Genomic DNA, 25,240 nt, shown 5'->3' on the forward strand with positions numbered 1-25,240 from the left:
ATAATTCTGCGCCAAAGCCAACCATTGGGCTCCGAGATAGCCCAACAAGGAAAATTGCACCCAGGTCTACACCAAAAATTGGCCAATCACACACCTTGGCCCAGGCCCAAACGAACACTGAAATCTGATCTGAGCCTGGCACTCGTTAAGTCACTGAGGCCCAAATCACAAAACAAGGCTGTTGAGCCTTGAGTTTACCGGCAACGCCTTGTACCAAACGGAATTTCAATCTAAACTTACTGCGGTTAAAATTATTTCAAAATGGTTTGATTTTGTGATAACGGAACAATATACAACCTACTCAGATTAACGAATTATTAGTGGATGGAATCCAGTTTCATATTCGAACCGTGTTTAGGCTATCTAACTACTACAAATACCTATGGAATTCCACAAATTAACAGAGCAATTTACACTTATGTTGAGGTCTTAACCTAGGGATACAGTACATGAAAAACGCCTAATTTTCAAATTCAACTCATTAGGGCCAACACTAAAGTTAAACACTGACATGGCCCCCATTCTGATTTCAACTCTGGCTTCAAGTTTAATAAACAGTCATTACATGAATTCAAACTACACTACACTAGTAACACAAACTAAACCAATTAAAACTACTAACTGCAGAATTCACATGCTCATAGGAGTACACTGAGTTAGTTCAACAGGCCACAAGTTAAAAACAGTCCCAAACAGTCCAGTTATACAGTCTATAGTCTCATTAATACAACTGAAATTTCTGGTTCAAATGAATCAATCGCACGAAATTTCTAAAACTAAGCAATAACGGTAAGAGTTCAGGTGTAAGATGCATTTCTTTATCATTTATACTTCAAATTTATTGTCTACAGGTGAAGGTAATCTTCAGCATCACTTGAGCATGAGAAAATACCTGGAAATAGAATAGAAATGGAGGAGAAGAGGTCAGCTAAGACAATAATGAGCAGCAGCAACCGATAGACGAGTAACAATAGCCCAGAAAACAGAATCAGCCAGTCTAGAGGTAAATCAGTGATTCCAGAAATGTTTTAAAAAGCAAGCATGACTGATATATCACCAGAACAACACCAAAAATAACCCAAATAAACTTGAAAATGAACACAGAACACCTCTGAAACTTCCAGCAGACAAAAATTCAACTCAAACTAGCTTAATTGAACTCAAAATCACTCGAATCAGTCTTGTAAACTCTGAAACCTCAGCCATCAGATTGTGAACTAGAAGATGTGGATTGATTAACTAGAAATCAAAATTAACCTAAAGCTTTTCAATGGAACAGTGTTTTTTGATTTTTTCAAGATTTTTTGTTGTTTTTTTTTTTGTTTTTTTGAAGAACTAGATCTAGAATTTGGATTTGAAATCCAAACTTGGAAACTCAGATCTGCAGAGAATGGATTTTGGGGGGAATTTTTCAGAGCTCAAAACTTGTTCAAGAAGGCATTAGGGGTGCCTTTTATAGGCAAGGAGTGGGGCAGAATATTCTGGAAGCTTTCACACATTTTTTCCCTCTTTTAATTTCAGATTTCACCTATTAAACCTTCAATTTCTGACTTGTTTCTCAAGTTACTCCCCTAAGTTTGCTAAAATCTTCACTAAAGTCCTATCTAGAAGTCCCTAGGGTGTCTTTTAATCGTACAATACCTATAATACCCTTATCTTGGTTTTGAATTTGCCATTCTTAACAAAATTGCCCTTTTCTATGCCCACACTACCCTTGCAAACCTCCTGAAACTACTGACCATCGATAAACCTGCCAGCTATAACCAAACAACTAATCTAGCCTAAACTAATTAAGACTAATTAATAGAACTTGAAACTCAAACTGAAATTAAACCAATTAAACTAACAACCATGTTCATTTAGTCAAACCAAACCTCCAATTTTAGACATGCATCAACAGCTACTGAACAAGTATGGATCCAAAACACCAAATCAGCCTATTAACCTAATGAATCAGAATCAAATTTATTATCAGAAGAAAAGCAAGCATATCAACTTGAATCAAAACTAATAAGAAAATCAAAACTATCAGTTGGTTGCCTTAAACGAACATTTGAACATATAAACTGGCAAAGGTAAGATGAAATACAAATAAGAATTAACCAAACTAAAACTCAAACTAATCACAGAAAACAACACAAAATTGACTAACAACTAACAAAACCAAAAACTCATGAGAACAAAGAAAAGAAATAATAAAACTGAGAAGAGAAACTTACTGATTTTGGACTCTACAAGAACTACCCTTCGAAATTGGTTTCCAGTTAATATTATATGTCTACTCTGTCAAGAATAGGCTTATAATATTAACTAGAACTCAATCGCCTTTGAAAATTCCCAAAAGCCCAGGAACCCTAGATTTAATATTTGCGAATTTGTAACTGGATCTGAAGAAGAGCGGTTTGGGGTTTGGGTTGGGGAAGATGAAGAGAGTATAGGGTATGAGTTTGAAGTGATTTGGGGCGATTTGGTAAGATAGGGTTTTGGCCGGAAACTTTCTTTTCGAGATTCGAGCAACTCCAGCTATATTCGAGACATATGGTTATGGGGGTTGGGTAGAAGAGGCCTGGGCGGTTCTGTGGTGTGAATTTGGGGCCATTTTGCATAACTTGTGTCATGGCCGGAAAATGTTTGACGGGATATTCGACGAGATAGGGCAAGATTCGAGGGGAAACAATGGTAAGAATGGGAAGAGGGGAACGAGACGAACCGGTGGTGTGAATTTGAGGGCCGTTGGCATAGGTGGCGTTCACCGCCGGCGGTGGCTCCGGCGGTGTTACAGGCTCTGCACGAGGAAGACGGGAACAATTTTAGGGCTAAATGAATCTTTCAGACAATTTTATTACAACGTAATGCTCAACGGGAGCTGTTGGATCAAACAAGTTTAACGGCTCAGATGAAGGGGTAACGAAACGGGGCCGTTTTATGCGGTGAATAACTGGACCGGGTAGGGGACTAATTGGGTCGGATTGGTTGACAACACGAATTGGGCCAGCAGACTTTCAATAAGAACGGCCCAATTTGGGTCTGTTACCCAAGGCCACATTTTCCTTTTATTTCCTTTTGGTTGTTTTTTTTTTCATCTTGTATTTTTTGTATTATTTTTCCGATTCTATAAAATGTAAAATTAAAACCAATACTTAATAAAATTCGAGATTAAACTATTCAAATCCTAAAATTACTTAAAATTCTACTTAAAAGATAAATGCAACAACTAACAATTAAAAGTGCAAAGAAACTATTTTTTGTGATTTTCTTTAATTTTTATTCTAAACAAATCCATACCTAAAAATGTGAAATTAAATTCCTAATGCAAAATGCATATTTTGTATTTTTAATATGAATTATTATGCAATCAATTAACACAAAAATGTAGCAAAAAATTCACAAAATTGCAAAATAATGAAAGAAATCATTTTGTTTGAATTTCTGGGAGTAATTCATATAGGGCAAAAATCACGTGCTCACACCTGGATCTGCACAAAATATGCAAACGATTAGTATGAGTACACCACAATCAGTATCCAGTAAGTATTAAGAATAACCACAGTGAAGTAGTGACGAGGTTCAAGTCATATGATACTTACTAGTCAAATAACATGTGCAATATATCAATAACTGGCAACAGAATGTGTAACAGAAAACAATATCAACAACCTCGTTAGAACATGCGATAACAACTCGACGTAGAAAAATCCATCTTTGGCAATAAACCATCAAACAGAAGCGGAGGCATATGATAGCGTGTCAAATTCAACTAACATCTCATTAAAATAAATGACGATGTTTTAAGAAAATGTATATATGATCAAAATATCATCCCCGTCTCGTCACATAAACATTATCAAGAGAAATCACCCCCAAATCATCACATAACATCATCAATAATGCCACCCTTATTTCCCCGTGTGCAAATAACAATAAATATCATTCTTATTTTGGCACATGCACATATCACCACTCTTATTTCTCCACATGTGCAACCCGAGAAAATGCCACCCTTATTTCGCCCTATGTGCACAATAATAATCACAATCGCACGGTAAAAACCTCGTGCCAATACTCAATCAATCCACCCAACATGTCTACATGTGCCCTAATCATCACAACACAATAATGCTAAATTTCCATCAAAGATATAAGCTCATAATTAAACGACAAGGTGCACAAGGACATGGCAATAATAAAATACAAATGAGTGTTTAACATATAAAGCATGACTACGGCTAAATTAATTATAGTGATCATGTTCATGTAGTCACAAAGTGATTAAGCATGTTTTTTATATAGTACATTTACAAATTAAGACATATTAATAGCCTAAGGTCTAATCCGGTCATAAGTCACACATAGCACTCGTGTACACGCTCGTCACCTCGTGTACACGTCGCTTTTTACATATCACGACTAAGCAATTAAGGCCAAATACTACAACAACAATAACAACAACAAACCCAGTATGATCCCAACATGTGGGGTTTGGGGAGGGTAGTCTGTACGCAGACCTTACCCCTACCTAGTGCAGGTAGAGAGGCTGTTTCCAATAGACCCTCGACTCAGGAAGGGTAAGAAGAAAAGGAAAGCAAGGAAGGAAGAAAGAAAGAAGAGAAAAGAAAAAGGGAGAGATAAATGATAAGTAGTACCAAATAATAGCAACAGGGAATACAATACCTGAGACGAACAAAACCACATAACGTAAAAATCTAAGAATATGAAGGGACATGCATGCTACTAAGACAATCGGTGAACAACTAAAAACTACCAACTAACCTTCTACCTTAATCCTCGACCTCCACACCCTCCTCTCAAGGGTCATGTCCTCAGTGAGCTGAAGCAACGCCATGTCCTGTCTAATCACCTCTCCCCAGTACTTCTTAGGCCTACCTCGACCTCTTCTCAAACTCTCCATGTCCAACCTCTCACACCTCCTAACGGGAGCATCAATGCTTCTCCTTTTAACATATCCGAACCATTTCAGCCTCGACTCCTGCATCTTGTCCTCCACGGGGGCTACTCCTACTCTGTCCCGGATAGCTTCATTCTTAATCCTATCTCTCCTGGTACACCCACACATCCATCTCAACATCCTCATCTCTGCTACTTTCATCTTCTGCACGTGGGAGTTCTTGACTGGCCAACACTCAGCCCCATACAGCATAGCCGGTCGAACCACCACTCTATAAAGCTTACCCTTAAGTCTTGGCGGCACACTCTTATCACATAAAACACCGGAAGCGAGCCTCCACTTCATCCAACCCGCTCCGATACGATGTGCGACATCTTTGTCAATCTCCCCATTACCCTGGATAATAGACCCGAGATACTTAAAACTCGCTCTCTTGAGGATAACTTGAGCATCAAGTTGTACCTCTACGTCTGCTTCATGGGTCCCGTCACTGAATCTGCACTCCATGTATTCTATCTTGGTTCTACTCAGTTTGAAACTTTTAGACTCCAAGGTCTGTCTCCAAACCTCCAACCTCGCGTTAACTCCACTTTGCGTCTCGTCAATCAACACTATATCATCGGCAAATAGCATGCACCAAGGCACCTCTCCTTGGATGTGTTGCGACAGTACATTCATCGCCAAGGCTAATAAAAATGGGCTAAGAGCCGATCCCTGGTGCAACCCCATCAACACAGGGAAATGCTCCGAATCACCACCCACAGTCCTCACCCGAGTCTTAGCATCATCATACATATCCTTAATCATCCTAATGTACGCTACCAAAACGCCGTTAGCCTCCAAACACCTCCACAGGACCTCCTTCGGGACTTTATCGTACGCATTCTCAAGGTCAATAAACACCATATGCAAGTCCTTCTTCCTCTCCCTGTACTGCTCCACTAATCTCCTTACCAGATGAATCGCTTCCGTAGTCGAACGCCCTGGCATTAATCCAAACTGATTCTCGGAAATAGACACGCACCTCCTCACCCTGGCCTCCACCACCCTCTCCCAAACCTTCATAGTGTGACTCAACAGCTTGATACCTCTATAATTGTTGCAATTTTGGATATCACCCTTGTTCTTGTAAAGCGGAACCATCGTACTCCACCTCCATTCTTCGGGCATCTTTTTCGTCTTAAAAATAACATTAAACAGCCCAGTGAGCCACTCCAAACCTGATCTCCCCGCGCTCTTCCAGAATTCCACCGGGATTTCGTCTGGCCCCGTCGCTCTTCCCCTACACATCTTACGCATCGCCCCATCCACCTCCTCTACCGTAATCCGCCTACAGTACCCAAAATCCCGCCGACTCTCGGGGTGCTCCAACTCATCCAACACAATGCGTCTATCCCCCTCCTCGTTCAACAGTTTATGGAAGTATGTCTGCCATTTTCTCCTAATAAGTGCCTCGTCCATCAATACTTGCCATCCTCGTCCTTGATGCACTTGACTTTGTCTAAGTTGCGGGCTTTCTTCTCCCTCACCTTGGCCAACCGGTACAACTTCTTGTCCCCGCCTTTGCTCCCGAGCTCCTCGTACAAACGAGCAAACGCCGCGTTCTTAGCTGTCGTAACTGCTAATTTCGCCTCTTTCTTTGCCTTTCTGTAACACTCCCGATAAGTCCTTTTTTCCTCCTCGTTTGTACTCTCCACTAGCTTCAAATAAGCAGCTTTCTTAGCTTCCACTTACCTTGAACCTCTCCATTCCACCACCAGTCCCCTTTATGACCCCCAGGAGATCCCTTCGTTACCCCTAAGACCTCTCTAGCAGCTACCCTAATGCAATTCGCAGTCGTGAACCACATACTAGATGCGTCCCCCCTACTCATCCAGGCCCTCATAGCCAACAACTTCTCCCCCAACTCCTGAGCTTTGTCCTTGGTCAAGTTAGCCCACTTGATCTTAGGTTGCCTGCACCCCGCCCTCTTCCTCCTACTCCTCTTGATCTCCAGGTCCATAACTAGGAGCCTATGTAGGGTCGTGAGGTGCTCACTTAGGATGACCTTGCAGTGATTGCACAGACCTTTATCGCATTTCCTACAGAGAAGATAATCAATCTGAGTCTTGCCCATTGAATTCTGGAAAGTGACCAGGTGCTCTTCCCTCTTCAGAAAACTCGAGTTAGCTATAACCAAATCAAAAGCTCTAGCAAAATCCAACAATGAATTCCCTCCCTCATTCTTATCCCCAAAACCGAACCTGCCAAGCACATCACCATAACCCTAGCACTAGCTTCAATACGGCCATTGAAATCTCCGCCAATGAACTACATCTCTTTGTGCGGAATACTACGCACCATCTCATCCAAATCCTCCCAGAATTGCTTCTTGACCTCCTGGTCCAAACCTACCTGAGGAGCGTATGCACTAATCACGTTTACAATAAACCCACCAACTACCAGCTTAATACTCATCAACCTATCATTTACCCTCCTAACCTCGACCACGAGCTCCCTGAGGTCCCTGTCAACTAAAATACCTACTCCATTCTTACCCCCAGCGCTTCCTGAGTACCATAGTTTAAACCCTTCTACATCTGGTGCCCTAGTACCCTTCCACCTAGTCTCCTGAACACACGCTATGTTGATTTTCCTCTTCTGAAGAATCTTACCTAACTCTATTGACTTCCCCGTTAATGTCCCAATGTTCCAAGACCCAACTCTCAGCCTAGAGGCTTTCTTACCTCCCTTCCCACCCTTGGACCCCACCCTTAGCCCCACCTGAGGACATGACCTCACTCTCACATCGTTCACTACCGCCACTATAAGCAAAAGGTATTAGGTAAACACTATCACTAAGAACAAGTAGCGGTAACAAAGGACTACAAGCTACGAACCCGTGAGCTAAAAACAACTCAAAGGCGCTGCTACGAGAACAGTAACGCGAGCAGGAACTAGAACAATAAAGCTACCACGTCTAAGAAGTTACCCCTATGCAAACACAAAATTAAAATGGATAGATGAAACCTTAAGCTTAAAACACTAATAGAAAAGACAGAAAAAGCAATCAATGAAAAAAATAAAATAAAGTAATTAACGGGAACAATAATCTCAACTAAAGGTCAGACAAAAAGGTGAGAAATAAAACAAGAATAAAATACAATACAAGAAAAATAGGTGTAGAAATACAATACAAGAGCTAAAGGGGCTATAATCTACAACTAAAGGTCACAACGAAAATGTGCAATAAAGATCCAAAATAAAAGATTCAAAATAAAGATGTAAATAGGTAGATAACAGTATAAACAAGTAGGCAAAGCTATCACTAATGCAATTAATTTGACAATACTAGGGTAAAGCTATCACTAATGCAATTAATTTGACAATACTAGGGCAAATACTAATTAAGGATTCAAGAACAAACTATTAAAATATCAAAACAAGAGAGGAACAGTAGAACCTGGATTGCAAACGGACAAGGGGAAGCAACAATGGCGGCTTCAGGGAGATCTTGAATTGAAATCTGGATTGCAAACGAACAAGGCAAAGCAATAATGGCGGCTTCAGAGAGAACTCGAATTGAAATCTTCCCAATTGAAGTTTTGACCGAGGAATCAAGAATGAAAAGTTGATCGTCCCGAAATCAGCAACCGTACATAATAGGATTGACTCAACAAAGCAAATGAGACTGAAACCCGATGTATTGAAGATGATCGAAGAATTCCCGGTGACGATCACCAAGACTTTACACGGCGGAGTTTGCACTGAAAGTTCGCCGGAGTTTGGACCGAAGTTCAAAGATTGTAACAAGAAAGCAGATATTTTCAACAATTGTGTTCTTGCAAAGATAATATCTCGATCCGAGAAGTAAATTAGAGTTCCGACGAAGCAAGAAACCCGTATATAGAAATTGAATTCGTAAAATTTGTAAAAATTTTTTTTTTTACACAATCCTAATTAACCAAGGAGAAAAGAAGAATAAAAGAAAGGGAAAATGATGTAGATTGTGAGGATGAAGGCGAAATCGGGAAATGAGAGTACAGTAGTGAAGGGAATATTCCGGTGGCAGTTGAAGCGGTTGACGACGGCCGAGAGTTTTCTTCCTTTTTTCAAAGTAAATTATATCCAATTAAGGCCAAATACTAATGGATATTTTTCCCACATAAGGTTAGGAAAGATACTTGCCTCAAACAAGCCAAAGCAATACTCTAAAAATTTCTTCCCATGCGAATCGACCTCCGAACAACTCGAATCTAGCCAAAAACAACTCAATAACATCAGACAAAGTTATAGTAATCGATTCCAAGTAATAAAGCTCCATTCTTTATTAATTAGCAAAAGTTAACCGGAGCTCGCTTTCCAGAATTTGACAAATCCCGACTACCCAATCGAATACGATCCCAAACATACAAGTTTCATCCAATATCGACTCCAAATCGGGGTTCAAATCTTCATTTTTTCAAATGAGAAAAGTTTTATCAAAATATCCAATTTTTCTTAGGTTCACCAATCAAATGCCAAAATTAAAGATAGAATCATGAACAACAATGAAATTCGAGTCAAGAAAACTTACCCCAATTCAAGTGGTAAAAGACATCTTAAAACTCGCCCCAATCCGAGCTCTCAATCTCAAAATATGATGAAATAAGCCAAACACCCAATTAAAATAACACTGCCTAGCGATTCCGCTTTTGCGAAAAAAATGCTCGCTTCTACGGAAAAATGGCTTGCATTTGCGAGTTTACTAACTCCTCTGACCCTCCGCTCCTGCTAAGCACACTCTCTTATGCGGAGCCACTTCTGCGGAGCCGCTTCTGCATACCAACAAGTGCACATGTGCACCTACGCCCAAATCTCCGCGCATGCGGACACTGCTGCCTTGTGCGTTCGCATCTGAGACCCCTTTTCCGCATTTGCAAACTTACACCTGCGCAACATACCTCACAGGTGCAAAACACCATTAACAGTATTGTCAAACAAGATCGAAATAATTTGAAACTTATTCAAAATACACACGAGGCCCCCGGGACCCCCTCCAATCATACCAACCAGTCCCAAAACATAACAAAGAACTACTTGAGGTATCAAATCACACAAAGTAATATCAAAACAACAAATTTCACCTCAATTGAATCTTAATAAACTAATCAACTTTTCAACTTCCAAAACTCATGCCGAACCACGTCTGATCAACTCGAAATGACCTCAAATTTTTCACACAAGTCCCAAAAGACATTGTGAACCTATTTCAACTTCTGGGACAATAATCCGAACCCGATAAAATGAAAGTCAACTCCAAGTCAAACCTCTGAACCTTCCAAACCTTCAAATGTTCAACTTTCGATATTTAGAGCCAATTCAACCTATGAACCTCTAAATCCAATTTCGGACATACATGTAAGTCCAAAAGCACCATACAAACCTATTAGGATCATCAAAATATGAATTTGAGGTCATTTATACAAAAGTAAAACATCGGTCAACTCTTACAACTTAAGCATCCAAAATGAGACTAAGTGTCTTAATTCACTCCAAAACCTTCTCGAAACCAAACCAATCATCCCCTCAAGTCACATAACAGCAAATACACATACAGTGAGCATCAAATAGGGGAAACAAGGCTTAAATACACAAAAAGGCTATTCGAGTTGTTACATTCCCCTCTTAAACAAATGTTTGTCCTCGAACGAGTTTAGAATCATACACGGGATATCACAAAGGTGAGGATATTTGCTCTGAATATAATGCTCACTCTCCCAAGTCGCCTCCTTGATCGGTTGGCCTCTCCACCGAACCTTCATGGATGCAATATCCTTCAACCTCAGCTTTCGAACCTGCCTATCCAAAATGGCCACCGGCTCCTCAACGTAAGTTAAAGCCTTATCCAACTGTATTAAAATCTAACATATGTGACAGATCCTCATAGTACTTCCGAACATAGAAACATGAAATACCGGATAAACTCCCAATATGCTGGGTGGCAAAGTAAGTCTGTAAGCCACCTCAATAACTCTCTCTAATACCTCAAATGGACCAATATACCGAGAGCTCAACTTACCCTTCTTCTGAAATCTCATCACGTCCTTCAAAGGCGAAACACTAAGTAAAACCTTCTCACCCACCATGAATGCCACATCACGAGCTTCCTATCATCATAACTCTTTTGCTTGGACTGAAAACCACACCTGAATAAATTTTACCTTCTCCAAAGCATCATGAACCAAATATGTTCCTAATAATCTAGGCTCAGCCAGCTCAAACCAACCAAACTAAGAACGATAATGCCTCCCATATAATGCCTCAAATGGAGCCATTTGGATGCTCGATTGATAGTTGTTGTTGTAGGCAAACTCTGCTAATGGAAGAAACTGATCCCACGTGCCTCCAAAATCAATAGTGCAAGCCCTCAACATATCCTCCAAATTTGAATGGTCCACTCGGACTGTCCGTCCGCCTAAGGATGAAATGCGGTCCTCAACTCAACTCGCGTGCCCAACTCACGCTGAATCGTTTTCCAGAAATGCAAAGTAAACTGAGTGCCTCGATCCGAGATAATAGACATAGGCACACCATGTAGGTGAACAATCTATCTAATATAAATCTGACCAGAATGAAATATGCAAACTTGGTCAATCTGTCCATAATGACCCAAACTATGTTAAATCTCCTCAATGTCCATGGCAACCCTACCATGAAGTCCATTGTGATGTGCTCCCACTTCTACTCCGGTATCTCAATCTTCTGAAGGAAAACACCAGGCCTCTGATGCTCATACTTGACCAGCTGACAACTCAAACACCGAGCAACATATCCAACAATGTCTTTCTTCATCCTCCACCACCAATAATTCTACTCAAATCATGGTACATCTTCGCAGCACCCAGGTAAATAGAATATCTCAAACTATGAGACTCCTCAGTAATTAACTCTCTCAACTCATCGATATTAGGAACGCGAATCTATCCATGAAGCTGCAACACATCATCATCACCAATAGTCACTTTCTTGGCACCACCTCACTACACTATGTCCTTAATAACAAGCAAATAAGGATCATCGTACGGACGAGCCTTGATGCGCTCAAACAAAGACGACTGTGGCACAATACAAGCAAGGACTCTACTAGGCTCCGAAATATCTAATCTCATTAACTTGTGGGCCAAAGCCTAAACATCCATAGACAAAGGCCTCTCCCCATCTGGAATAAAAACAAGACTCCCCATACTCTCTTCCTCCTACTCAAGGCATCTGCTACCATATTAGCCTTCCTCGGATGATAAAGAATAGTGATATCATAGTCCTTCATGAACTCTAACCACCTCCGTTACCTCAAGTTCAGATACTTTTGCTTGAATAGATATTGAAGACTCTGATTATCCGTATACACCTTACAAGATACGCCATATAAGTAATGCCTCCAAATCTTGAGCGCATGAACAATAGTAGCCAACTACAAATCATGCATTGGATAGTTCTTCTCATGGTGCTTCAACTAGCCCAGTGCGTGAGCGATTACCCTACCATCCTACATCAATACACACCCAATGCCAACCTGCAAAGCATCACAATAAACTATATATGACACCGATCCTGAAAAATCCCTCACCACGGGGAGTGAATCAACCGTGTGAGTATCAACACTCACATCCCTAATAAAGGCTAATTACGCTAAACATTCCTTCTCAACCATTCATTGAGATTTAAAAAAGAAAACCACTCTACTAGGAATATTCCCCAAGGAACCTCTCCATTCCAACCTTGGCAACCCCAGCATAGCTAATGGCATGGTCTTAGCATGACAATCAAGAATAGCGTGGTACAGAGCTAGCCAATCCATACCCAAAATCACATCAAAATCCATTTTATTAGGTGCTAAAAGATCAATTCTCGTCTCATAGCCCTCAATAGTGACCACACAAGAACGATAAACACGGTCCACCATAATAGAATCCCAACATGTGTAGACACATAAACAGGTGTATCTAAAGAATTATGAGAATATCCAAATATGAAGCAAAGTAGGATGACGAATAAGTAAAACCTGAATCGAATAAAACTGAAGCATCTCTATGATAGATCGGAACAATACATGTAATGACTATATCAGATGTGACTGCCTTGCTCCTACCGAGGAAAGCATAACATAAGCATGGCCTGTCCCTCTAGGACGACATCTACCTACTTGTCCTCCACCTCTAGTTGGATGTGAAGGTGGAGTAGTATCTAGGGCGGGAATCATAGCATGAGTACCCTGTTGAGGTCCACCCATCCGAAGTCTAGGACAACCTCTCACAATGTGCCTAGTATCACCACACTCGATACAACCTCTCTATAGGCGTGGCATTTGGTACTGAGTCTACCTTGGACGACTAGAGTAACCGCCTTAGGAACCCAGTGCAGAAGATCCATTGAAAAATGGTTATTTGGTACGAGTGCTCTGGGATCCATGGCTAGATAGAGCACTACGTGAAATTTGAAGTGCGGACTGGACTGGTTGTTTGAAATGATCTCTGCCATGATGGACCTTGCTTCAGAGTAGGAGCCACTAAATCCTCTACAGCCACGAGGCTTTTTAGCCTCTCTATCCTCCCTCTCCAGCCCACGGACACACTCTAAGCTCCTAGAAATCTCCACAACCTGATGAAATAAAATCTCAATCTCCATCTCCCGTGTCATCCCAAATATGAGGTTGTAGGTGAGTCCCTCAATAAACCTACCGACTCTCTCTCTCTATCAGTGAAAACCAAGGGAGCTGCATGGCAGGATAACTTTGTAAACCTCATAGCATACTCGGACACATTCATACCCCCTGGTGCAAATGCTCAAACTCACTGAGCAACTCATCCTTGCGGGTCTATGAAATAAACTCCCTCAAGAAAAGATCGGAGAACTGCGACCATGTAAGTGGTGGTGCGCCAGCTGGCCTACTTGCCTCATAAGTCTGCCACCATTTGTATGCCAGCTGCGTCAACTGAAAAGTAGTAAGGTCGACCCCGCTCAACTACGGTATGCAAAATGCGATGACACTGATCCAAGAAACCCTGTGCATCCTAAGAATTCCCTCCACTAAACTTGGGAGGATAAAATTTTTGAAACCTCTCCAAATTGTTCTGCCCCTCAGCCGATACAACTGGTCCTACCTCGGGCTGAACTACAACTACTAGTTGCACCGGTGCAACACCCGGTGTCTGATAAGCATGAGCCAGTTGGTCTGGTGTATGGGAGATGAAAGTTTGAGCTCTCCTTATTGAAGTAGCTGGTGCAACCGGAATCAACCCTGCTTGGGACAAACTCCCAAATATACTCATAAAGTGTACCAAGGTTTCTTGGAGCCCGGGTGTAGCAATAGGCCCCTCAGGTGCTCGAGGGGATCCCACCTTCTCAATATGATCAGGCTCCTGCTACTCAACTGGAGCTACTAGTGGCTCCACGGCTGTTGCTCTAGTTGGTGCTCTAGCTACGACACGTGCCACACCTCGGCCTCTCGCGACTCTAACACGGGGCGCTGGTGCCTACTCACTTGATCCAGCAGAACGTGTCCTCGCCTTCTTTGAGAGAATAGAATTGTAAAGATTCAAACTTCAAAATAAAAAAATTGGCACGATAAAGAATGAAGGAATGTGATGTTTCCTAATAGTTCGGTAGTCTCTCAATGATAAGTATAGACGTCTCCATACTGATCCGCAAGACTCTACTAAACTTGCTCTTGACTCGTAAAACCTATGAACCTATGCCTCTAATACCAACTTGTCACGACCCAACCCACCATAGAGTTCGTAATTGCACATAATCTCTACGACTAGGTAAGCTAATCACTTAACAATATTAAATTAACAAAACATGAGAATAATAAGATAAAATTTAATATAAAAGCGAAAATAAAATTAACACAAGGTTAAATGGCAATTCCTAATACAACTCCCTAAAATTAGGTAGTACCGAGTCATGAGCTCTGACTGAATGCATAAGGATGTCTCAAAATACAATACTATTTGGATATGAAAAACAATAGCATCAATGTAAGGATGGGACTCCAAGGGACTGCGACGTCCATGCAACTCTACCTTGAATCATCGTGACCAGTGTAAGCACTCACTCCCTAGGTCCGCTACCTCTAACACCTGGATCTACATAAAATGTGCAGAAGTATTGTAAGAGTACACCACAATCGATATCCAGTAAGTATCAAGACAAACCTCGGTGAAGTAGTGACGAGGTTCAAGTCATATTATACTCACTAGTCAAATAACCTGTGGAATATATCAATAACTGGCAACAGAATATGTAGCGGAAAACAATTTCAACAACCTTGTTAGAACATGTGATAACAACTCGACGTACAAAAATCCATCTTTGGCAACAAACCATCAAATAAAAGTGGATACATATGATAGCATGTCAAATTTAACTAACATCTCATTAAATTACCTGACAGAGTTTTAAGAAAACATGTATATGATCAAACTATCTTCTCTATTTCGTCACATGAATATTATCAAGAGAAATCACCCCCATATCATCACATAACATCATCAATAATGCCACCCTTATTTCCCCGCATGTAAATAACAATAAATGCCATCCTTATTTCGCCACATATGCATATCACCACCCTTATTTCGCCACATGGACAACCTAAGAAAATGCCACCTTTATTTCGCTTCATGTGCACAACAATAATCACAATTACACTGCAAAGACCTCGTGCCAACACCCAATTAATCCGCCCAATATGTCATCATGTGCCACAATTATGACAAAACAATAATTCCAAATCTAGCTCATAATTTACCAACAAGGTGCATAAGGACATGACAACAATAAAATACGGATGGGTGTTCAACATATAAAGCATAACTACAACTAAATCAATTGTAGTGATCATGTTCAAGTAGTCACAAAGTCATTAAGCATGTTTCATATAAAATACATTCTCAAATTAAGGCATATTAATAGCTTAAGGTCTAATCCGGTCGTAAGCCACACATAGCACCTGTGTACATGCTTGTCACATCGCGTACAAGTCGCTTTTCACATAACATGAATAAATAATTAAGGCCAAATCCAAAGGGGTATCCCCCCCCCCCCCCCACACGTGTAAGGTTAAGCAAGATACTTACCTCAAACAAGCCAAGTGAATACTCTAGGAATACCTTCCCACGCGAATCGACTTCTGAACGACTCGAATCTAGCAAAAAATAACTCAATAACAATAAACAAAGTTGTAGGAATCGATACTAAGTAATAAAGATCCAATTTTTATCAATTAGCAAACGTCAACCAAAAAGTCAACTAGTTCTTGGTTCCCTATTTTACAATGGTCATAAATACCGACTGCCCATTCAAATACGAGTCCAAATATACAAGTTTCATCAAATTCGACTCCATATCGAGGTTCAAATATCTATTTTTTCACTTTAGAAAAGTTTTATCGAAACCCCCCACTTTCTCTCTTATATTCACCAATCAAAGTTAGAATCATGAATAATAATCAATTACGAGTCAAGAACACTTACCCGATTTAGTGGTGAAAACCTAAAACATTGCTAAAATCCGAACTCTCGATCTCAAAATATGATTAAATAAGCCAAACCGTCGATTAAAATAACACTGCCCAACGATTCCTCTTTTGGGAAATAAATGATCGCTCTTGCGAAAAAATGGCTCGCATCCGAGTTCACTAACTCCCTAACCCTTTGCTCCTGCGAAACACCCTCGCTTCTGCAGAGTCGTTTCTGCGTACCAACAAGCGCACCTGCGCCCAAAGCTCTACACCTGCGGACACTGCTGCCTTTCGCCTTCCTTCGCATCTGCGAGCTCTTGTTTGCATGTGCGGACTCGCACCTACGCAATATACCTCGCAGGAGCGAAACACCAGTAATAGAACTGCCAGACAAAATCGAAGTGATCTGAAACTCATTCGAAATACACCCACGCCCCTGGGACCCCGTTCAATTATACCAACTGGTTCTAAAATATAACACAGACATACTCAAGGTCTCAAATCATACAAAGTAACATCAAAACTATAAATCGTACCACAATTCAAGCTTAATGAGCTAATCAACTTTCCAACTTCCAAAACCCATGTCGAACCACGTCTAATCAACTAGGAATGACCTCAAATTTTTCACACAAGGCCCAAATGACATAATGAACCTATTCTAACTCCCGAAACAACAATCTGAACTCGATAATATCAAAGTCAACTCCTGATTAAATCTATGAACATTCCAAATCTTCTCCAACTATTGACATTCAGAGCCAAATCAACCTAGGAACCTCCAAATATAAATTCCGACATATGTGTAAGTCCAAAATTATCATACAAACCTATTAGAACAATCAAAACACGAAGCCGAGGTCGTTTACATAAAAATCAAACCTCGGCCAACACTTATAATTCAAGCTTCCAAAATGAGACTAAGTATTTCAATTCACTCCAAAACCTTCTTGAAACCAAACCATCCATCCACGTAAGTCACATAGCAATAAATATACATACAGGGAGCATCAAATAGGAGAAATGAGGCTCAAATACACAAACAACCGTGCGAGTCATTACATATATAAATCCCAAATAGTCCAAAACCTATAAGAGCAAGGTTTTTCCAATCCGCAAGGACAATAAGTTTTTCTTTAGGTTTTTCCAATCCGACAAAAAGAATAAGTTTTTCTTTTCCTAATCTATTATAATAATGCATTTTCCAAACCTATTAGGATTATGGGTTTCTTAAAATTACAATGAAATAATTCAAGCTATAAATAACAATTTTTTCCCTTGGCTTGAATTCCTTTTATCAACAGGAACAACATCTCTCTGTCTTATCCTCAACCCTCGTAGGGGCTTTACCCATTGCCGCACAAATCAGCGAAGTATAGGCAATACCTAAACTTGTTCAAAGATCCAATCTCTTTAGTCATAGCACTAATTTGTCGATTTGGTTCCGTACTCGAAATAGCTTCTAGATAGCTATTACATTCAAGTGCATCAACAGTCTCTACGACTCCAAAAGCAAATCCCACAAGATTTGTATATCCAAGAAGATTCCCATCAACTACGTTTGCAAACCTTTGTAGTCGGTTGATCAATCTCTTCTCTCTGCTAGTTGCAATGATATATTGTTGATGTTGCACAGGTGCATCAATATTATCATCTTGATCAATATTTTTCACCTCATCCACTCCCTCTACTTCTGAACTACTAGGCTGAGTTAGTGGTGATTCACTTTTTAGCTCTATGCGGTCACTGATACCATAATCTATTTCTGTTATTGCCTTGTCTCTGATTTTTCAGTGAGGTAGATTCATTGAGTGTCACATCCTTACTGATAATTATCCCTGGAATCTTTTGATCTGTTCACCACAACCTACAACCTTTTACTCTAGTTGCATACTAAAGAATATGCACTTCTTTGCCCTCGGCTCAAGTTTTTTATCCCTCACATGAGCATAAGCAGGATACCAAATAAATCAAATTTGAATACTCAGCAGGCAATCTGGACCATACCTCAAAAGGAGTTTTAAACTCAATAGCCATTGATGATGATCTGTTGACTAAATAACAAGCTGTATTGATTGCTTTAGCCCAAAAATCCTTGCTAAAACATGAGTGTGAAAGCATGTTTCGTATCACAAAGCATTCTGTTCGTACATTCTGCAACATGTTGTGGTGTTCTGACACAAGTGTGATGTCTCACTATGTCCTTTCTTCTACAAAAATTATTAATTCTAAATTGCGAAATTCCAACCCATTGTCAGTCCGAATACGCTTAACTTTTCTTTTTGTTTGCCACTCAACCATCATCTTCCATTTGACAAATGTCAAAAATTCCTCATTTTTTATTTTCAGAAAATACACTCACACCATTCTTGAGTAATTATTAATCAAAGTCATAAAATATCTGGCACCACTCATTGAGAGAACTCTATTTGGACCCCACAACTCTAACTACATATAATTTAACTTGTCTATGATCTTGTGCTCTATTTTCTAGCAGAATTTTATCCTTGTCTGTTTACCAAATACATAATGCTCACAGAAATTAAAATCTTAATTGCTATACCCATCAAACAAATTCTTCTTACTCAATAAAAACAATCTCTTGTCACTCATATGACCAAGTTGCAAGTGCCACAATTGAGACTAATTCATATTACTTTTTTCACAAGATACAATAACTTTTCGTTCAATTACACTGACTTGAAGACGATACAAGTTATAATATGATTTACCCTTCATGAATACCATCGAGCCTTTACACACTTTAAGTATTACATTCTCGGAGTAGAACTTATACCCTTGATCATCCAAAGTCGAAAGAGAAATCAAATTCCTCTTTATCCCACTCATCTGCTTGAAGGTTGCAAACTAATTCTTGCGTGGACATATGTGAAAAGTAGCATCATAATGAAGAACCAAAAAAGTCTTCCCATGATTAAAACTCACAACACAGACTTCTCCTACATAGTCAGTATCATTGGAATTATTGATAGTGTCAATAATATTTGCAGAATTATCTATTTTCGATTTTCCTCTTTTCTCTTTCAACTTAGGATAATCTCTTTTGTAGTGACCTTCTTGCTCTAGGCTTCGATCTAGCTGTTGACTTTTTTCTATTAAAATCTTTCTGTTGTGTTCCTCCTCCACTCACAAGACCCTTGCCCTTAGTTATCCTTTCTACAAAGCTCTTTTTCAACTATTTATATGTTATTGCATTACTAACATTTTCCAGTGAAATACTATCTTTCTCATATAGCAACATATCAGCAAAAGCATCATAAGATGGTAGTAAGAACATAACACAATCATGGCCTGATCCTCACTCTCAATTTTGATATCTACGTTCTTCAGGTCCATTATAATTGAATTAAACTCATCAAAGTGAGTTTTAATAGGTGTACATTCGTTCACACAGAGATTGTATAACCTCTTTTTCATGTAAATGCGGGTTGTCATCGATTTTTCAGAATAATGTCTTTCAAACTCTTCCATGTCGTTGCTGTAGAAGTTTCTTCAGCAATTTCCCGAAGAACCCTATATGTAACCCTCATGAAGATCGTACTCAATACCCTCTCCTTCAAGTCTGCCTTCTCTCTCTCTTTTATCTCTTCAAAAAAATCCTAATCAATTGCCTTCCATAACCCTTGTAAAACCATGAATGATTTTATCCTAATCTTCCATAGACTAAAACTAGATCCCTCATCGAATTTCTCTACTTTGTATTTTGTTGAAGTGATGAAGATATTTTAAACCTAGATTATATGTAAAAATATGTACCTTGCTCTAATACCAGTTGTTGCGGAAGATCGTGCGCTAACTAGCACATTACACATAACGTAAATTGAGAAGAAAAATAACACAAGGATTTAGCGAGGTTCGGCTAAATCTAACCATCGAGGCAGCAACAGAGATAGTTTTCTATTTTGAATAAGAAGACACAATACAATCTATAGATATAGATCTCAAATAGTCCCAAACCTATAGGAGAAAGGTTTTCCCAATCCGACAAGGACAATAAGTTTTTCTTTCCCAAATTTGTTAGAACAATGAGTTTCCTAAAAATGCAAAAAAATAATCGAAGCCAAACAACCTGGATTCTGAATTATTTAGTTGAGGTCGAACTTTTTTGGATTGGTCTTCCACATAAACAAAAGAAAAAGCGCAATTAAAGAAAGGGCAAAATATAAAATTGGTCTGTCGATCGAAACTAATGGCATTCGTTAGTCAAAAAGCGTATAAAATATGTGTGTGTATATATACATATATAAAAATTTTATTGGCTATTATTTTTTAGAGCGGCTAAATGTATAATTATCTCTTAAAAAAGAAAAGAAAAGAAAAGAAAAGGGGAAGAAGTGGAAGGTAAACCAAAGCCCACACACAACTACTAACACCCTATACTCCCACCTTCCATGCCTTCTAGAAACCCTGACAAAATATATACACATGAACTCAATATCTCTCCACTATTTCTGCATTCTGGAATACCAATTATAGAATAAAGAACAATTCTTCCAAAACCTTTTTATAGTCTTACTTGTATAAGCAAGAATATGTAAGCCTATAACACTTTTGCACTGTTGTACAATCTTCACCAAATGCCCACTACAACTAACTCAACCAACAAAAAGTTACCTAACTATTATATAAAATGAAATAAAAATTCATCTATGGACAATTCGTTTTCTCTACATACTGTAATAAATTACAGTAGAAATCATTAATGAATAAAAGGTTTCTTTTTTAACAAAATATAAAAATAAAAAAATACAAAAACTAGGCAAAAGTCGATTAATTGTTAATGGTAGTTTATTTGTCTATGAATAAAAGATATAGGGTCTATCCATATCACCATAAATTAAATAGAGGTGTTAGTTCGAGCCGAAGTAGAATGATTTAATCGATATCGTTTTATTAGTAGTTCGAAAGAAACTCATTCTGGTACCTGTCATTCATATGGTTGGGAAGGATTTGGATGTAGCTAAATTATTGTAATAAAAAGTTTGGTCAGAGTTTAGATACACACGAAAAGAAAAAGGAAAAAGATGAAAAAAATTTAAAGGGATTATCTCATCACACTGTCTTTTGTCCTAACTAGAACTTTAATACCTTATTACTTACTTTATACACACCTACCTGAAGGTTACCTCTAGACTCTAGTTAATGAATGTCACATCTACTCTTCTTTTCTTTATTTCGTTAGACTCCCTTTTGAAGTACTATATCATAATCAGTTATAAATATATGGTAATAATGAAGATGTTAATATCATCAGAAAAAGAAAGAATGGACGCCAGCCACTCCCTCAAACCTATCTTACCAACTCGCATCTAGAAGCAATACCAGGGTCACTAGTTCCCCCCTCCCCCCCAACCCAAACGCAATAGTATATGGTTTCTCAAATGAATTTTACTGGCGAGTCTATTAAGAATAATAAAAACACTGTTTATCAAAAAAGTATTTTTATTCTCAAAACTTTAACCTAAGTTCTCGAGTTTTTTTTTTTTTTTTTTTTTTCCACTCAGTGTCCGATACTTACATAGGGGCCCGACTAAATTTGGATTCGCACTGGAAAGTCCCATATTAGGGGCTAAAATGTTCCCTAACAAGGCGACTCCTTAAGGATGAAGGAGTACTTACCACTCCACCATAATCCTTGTTAGTTAAAAGCTAGAGTTATAGCTTGTTTGGCCAATTTTTTTTTTTTGGGGGCCAAAAGTGCTTTTTTGGCCAAAAGACAATTGAGGTGTTTGGCGAAGCTTTTAGAAGGAAAAAAGTGCTTTTGAGAAAAAACAGAAGCAATTTTTGAGAATTACAAAAGTGTAGCTTCTCTCCAAAAAGCACTTTTCTGAGGAGTACTTTTGAGAAAAATAAATTTAGAAGTAGTTTTCGAAAGCTTGGCCAAACACTAATTATTGCTCAAAAATACTTTTCAAATTAATTAATCAAATACAAATAAACATATTTTAGAAGCTTGGCCAAACACGCTAATAAATCTAAATCATTTCACGACCAAAGCTAGACTCAAAGTGCTCTGTTTGGAGAGAGTCAAAAGGCTATAAAACCCCATCTCAAAGTCCTTAAAGGCCGGCCTTGGTTCTTAAGCACCACTAAAGCTAAACTTCCTCTTCTTCTACTACTGCTTGAACAACAAACCCCACCCACCTTTCCATCTCACAACAACGAAAAATAGGGGGGGAAAAGAAAACATATCAAACCAGGAACAAAAGTTAGTTGTAGTGGATTCCATATGGGAAGATCACCTTGCTGTGAGAAATCACATACAAATAAAGGAGCATGGACTAAAGAAGAAGATGAAAGGCTTATAGCATACATTAAAGCTCATGGCGAAGGCTGTTGGAGGTCACTTCCTAAAGCTGCTGGACTTTTGAGGTGTGGCAAAAGTTGCCGTCTCCGATGGATTAATTACTTGAGGCCTGATCTCAAACGTGGTAATTTTACTGATGAAGAAGATGAACTCATTATTAAACTCCACAGCCTCCTCGGAAACAAGTGAGTAATGTTATTTTTTCAAATTATATTCCCAGAAATTACATAAAATAGTGCTTCATTACAAATAGTTTTTAAATATTTTAACTATTGTGACTTATAGTACTTTTTATGTAATTGCTAAATATATAAATTTTATTTTAAAACACATGAAGAATCTATGTGGGAATTATACCAATTAGCTAAATATGTTCAAAGAAATTAGAATACTTTTACGATCATGTGGAAATGTCAGCAGATTTAGAGCCTGTTTGGCCATGAAATTTTTTTTCAATTTTTTTGAAAAATTGTACTCTTTTTTTTTTTTTTAAATCAGCGTTTGGCCATAAAATTTTTAACTTTTCAGTTGCATATGAATCGAAAATTTAAAAACTCCAAAAATCTATTTTTTAAAATTTTCACTCAAATTACTAATTTTTCCGTTTTCTATATTTGATAGGTGGTCGCTTATAGCAGGAAGACTACCGGGAAGAACAGATAATGAGATAAAAAATTATTGGAATACTCATATAAGGAGGAAACTGTTGAGTCGTGGTATTGATCCTACAACACACAGGGCTATAAACGAGTCTAGCACACAAAGAGTCACGTCAATTTCTTTTACCACTGGGAATTATAAAGATATTGAAGATGAGAAGATGAACATTAAAGCTGAATTTGGAACAATCAAGGAAGATGAAATTAGTAGCAGAGCACAGTGTCCTGATTTGAATCTTGAGCTCAGAATTAGCCCTCCTTACCAACAAAACCAACAGAAGAGGGCATTGGAACAGAGTAGTACTGGTTCGTGGAGGATTAGCCCTATATGTTTTAAATGCAATTTAGGATTAAAGAAGAGTAAAGATTGCAGTTGTAGTGACAGTAGTAATGGAAATGGTTGCAGCAGTAGCAGGAATACAAGTATGAATATTGCTGCTTATGACTGTCTAGGATTAAAGACAAATGGTTTGGACTACAGAACCTTGGAGACTAAGTGACCCTCATTTGGCTGACTTGAGTATTTCCAATCCAAAAAAAAAAAAAAAGAAAAAAAAAGAGAGTATATAATAGTACTATTACATTTTAAAAGCAGTATATGGGTGTACCTACAAAACATAGATGTGGTAGTTTTTGTTTCAGTAATTGATTTTGCAGTCATTTGATAAATCTTTCTTCACTTTCAATTTGAATTTGCTTATTTTAAGTACTTATTGGCTTTTAAGCACTTTTTTAATTTGTGTGGTGTTTGACAATGATAAAAGTGCTTAAAAATACTTACTTTTAGGTATAAAAAGTACAAAAATAAGCCAAAAGCCAAAAGTTGGGTATTACCAACTTGTGGCTTTTGGCTTTTAGTTTAAAAGCTACTTTTTATAAACCAATCCAAACGCCCTCTTAGTCGTCGTAAGAAGAAAAAACATTTCATAATTCTCCATTGTTTTTAGCTTCTTTTTTCTTTGGCAAAATACATAAACGGCCCCTTGAGGTTGTCCTCAACGACTGGCTGAACACCTCAATTGACCCCTTTATCATTTAGACACTTCAAGTTTCTATTACTCAGATCAAGTAAACACATGTCACTGATGTGGTATATGCGTGATTGCTAACCAAATTTTGAGCGCGTGATACATTTTTGCAGCCTAATTTTTTTTTAAAAAAGAAAAAACATGAAACAGCTCAGCTTAGCCTCTCTTCTTCTTTCAAGTGCAACCCACCATGAAACCACCATAGCTTCCATGAAAATCAGTCACTAAAGCTCCAACTAAGCCACCTTAAATCACTAAAAAATATTGCCTTTCATCAAAAAACTTACTGCCCATAACCTCCAGAGCTTCGCCTATATCTGTCGAGCCAAAACTAATCCCGAGCTAGCCGAAAAAAGCAGCAAAATTGCAGCAATAATAGCTGCGAAAAACCACCAAATCTCCACTAGATAAACACCCTTTTTCATCTAACAATACCTTCATTCCAACAGAAACACACAAACAACAACCAATTATTTGAATCGACCGATAATTTCACACCAAAAATAATAAATTAGAGAAAGAAAAGTGAAATAAGCCCAAATTCGTGACCAAAAAAATGACGGAGAAAGAAGACTGAACATTCCAGTAGAATCGTTTCTTTTGGCTTTGCTTGGAGGTCAATTTTCCGGTGAAAGAGATGAGCTTTTCCCGACGAGGTCGGTCAATGATTCCATAGTGGATTCTCTGCTTTGGCTATTCTCTTTTGTTTCATATTTGTATTAGTTTTATGGAAAGATTTAGATTTAAATTTCAAGTATGGATGGATAAATTTTGAGTATAGGGCATGTTGGAGAAGAAGTGGGAAGGGGAAGGGGTCTAATTGAAAGATATGTG

General features: G+C 38.6%; 1 protein-coding gene across 1 annotated transcript; it reads left to right on the forward strand.

The window, feature by feature from the left end:
• Positions 22,436 to 24,057, forward strand: LOC109223439 (myb-related protein 308-like). The gene is made up of 2 exons (XM_019387744.1): positions 22,436 to 22,904; positions 23,341 to 24,057. The coding sequence occupies exons 1-2, from the start codon at positions 22,642 to 22,644 to the stop codon at positions 23,876 to 23,878; spliced, it is 801 nt and encodes a 266-aa protein (XP_019243289.1). The 5' UTR covers positions 22,436 to 22,641; the 3' UTR covers positions 23,879 to 24,057.

The sequence above is a fragment of the Nicotiana attenuata genome, chromosome 3 (genome assembly GCF_001879085.1).
Source record: "Nicotiana attenuata strain UT chromosome 3, NIATTr2, whole genome shotgun sequence".
Classification (NCBI taxonomy): domain Eukaryota; kingdom Viridiplantae; phylum Streptophyta; class Magnoliopsida; order Solanales; family Solanaceae; genus Nicotiana; species Nicotiana attenuata.

What these genes read in the sequence shown, in the direction of transcription:
- LOC109223439 (XM_019387744.1), top strand. Translation starts at nt 22,642, where the DNA reads ATGGGAAGATCACCTTGCTGTGAGAAATCACATACAAATAAAGGAGCA. An exon ending in CACAGCCTCCTCGGAAACAA is followed by an intron (nt 22,905 to 23,340) that starts GTGAGTAATGTT and finishes TATATTTGATAG; the next exon opens with GTGGTCGCTTATAGCAGGAA.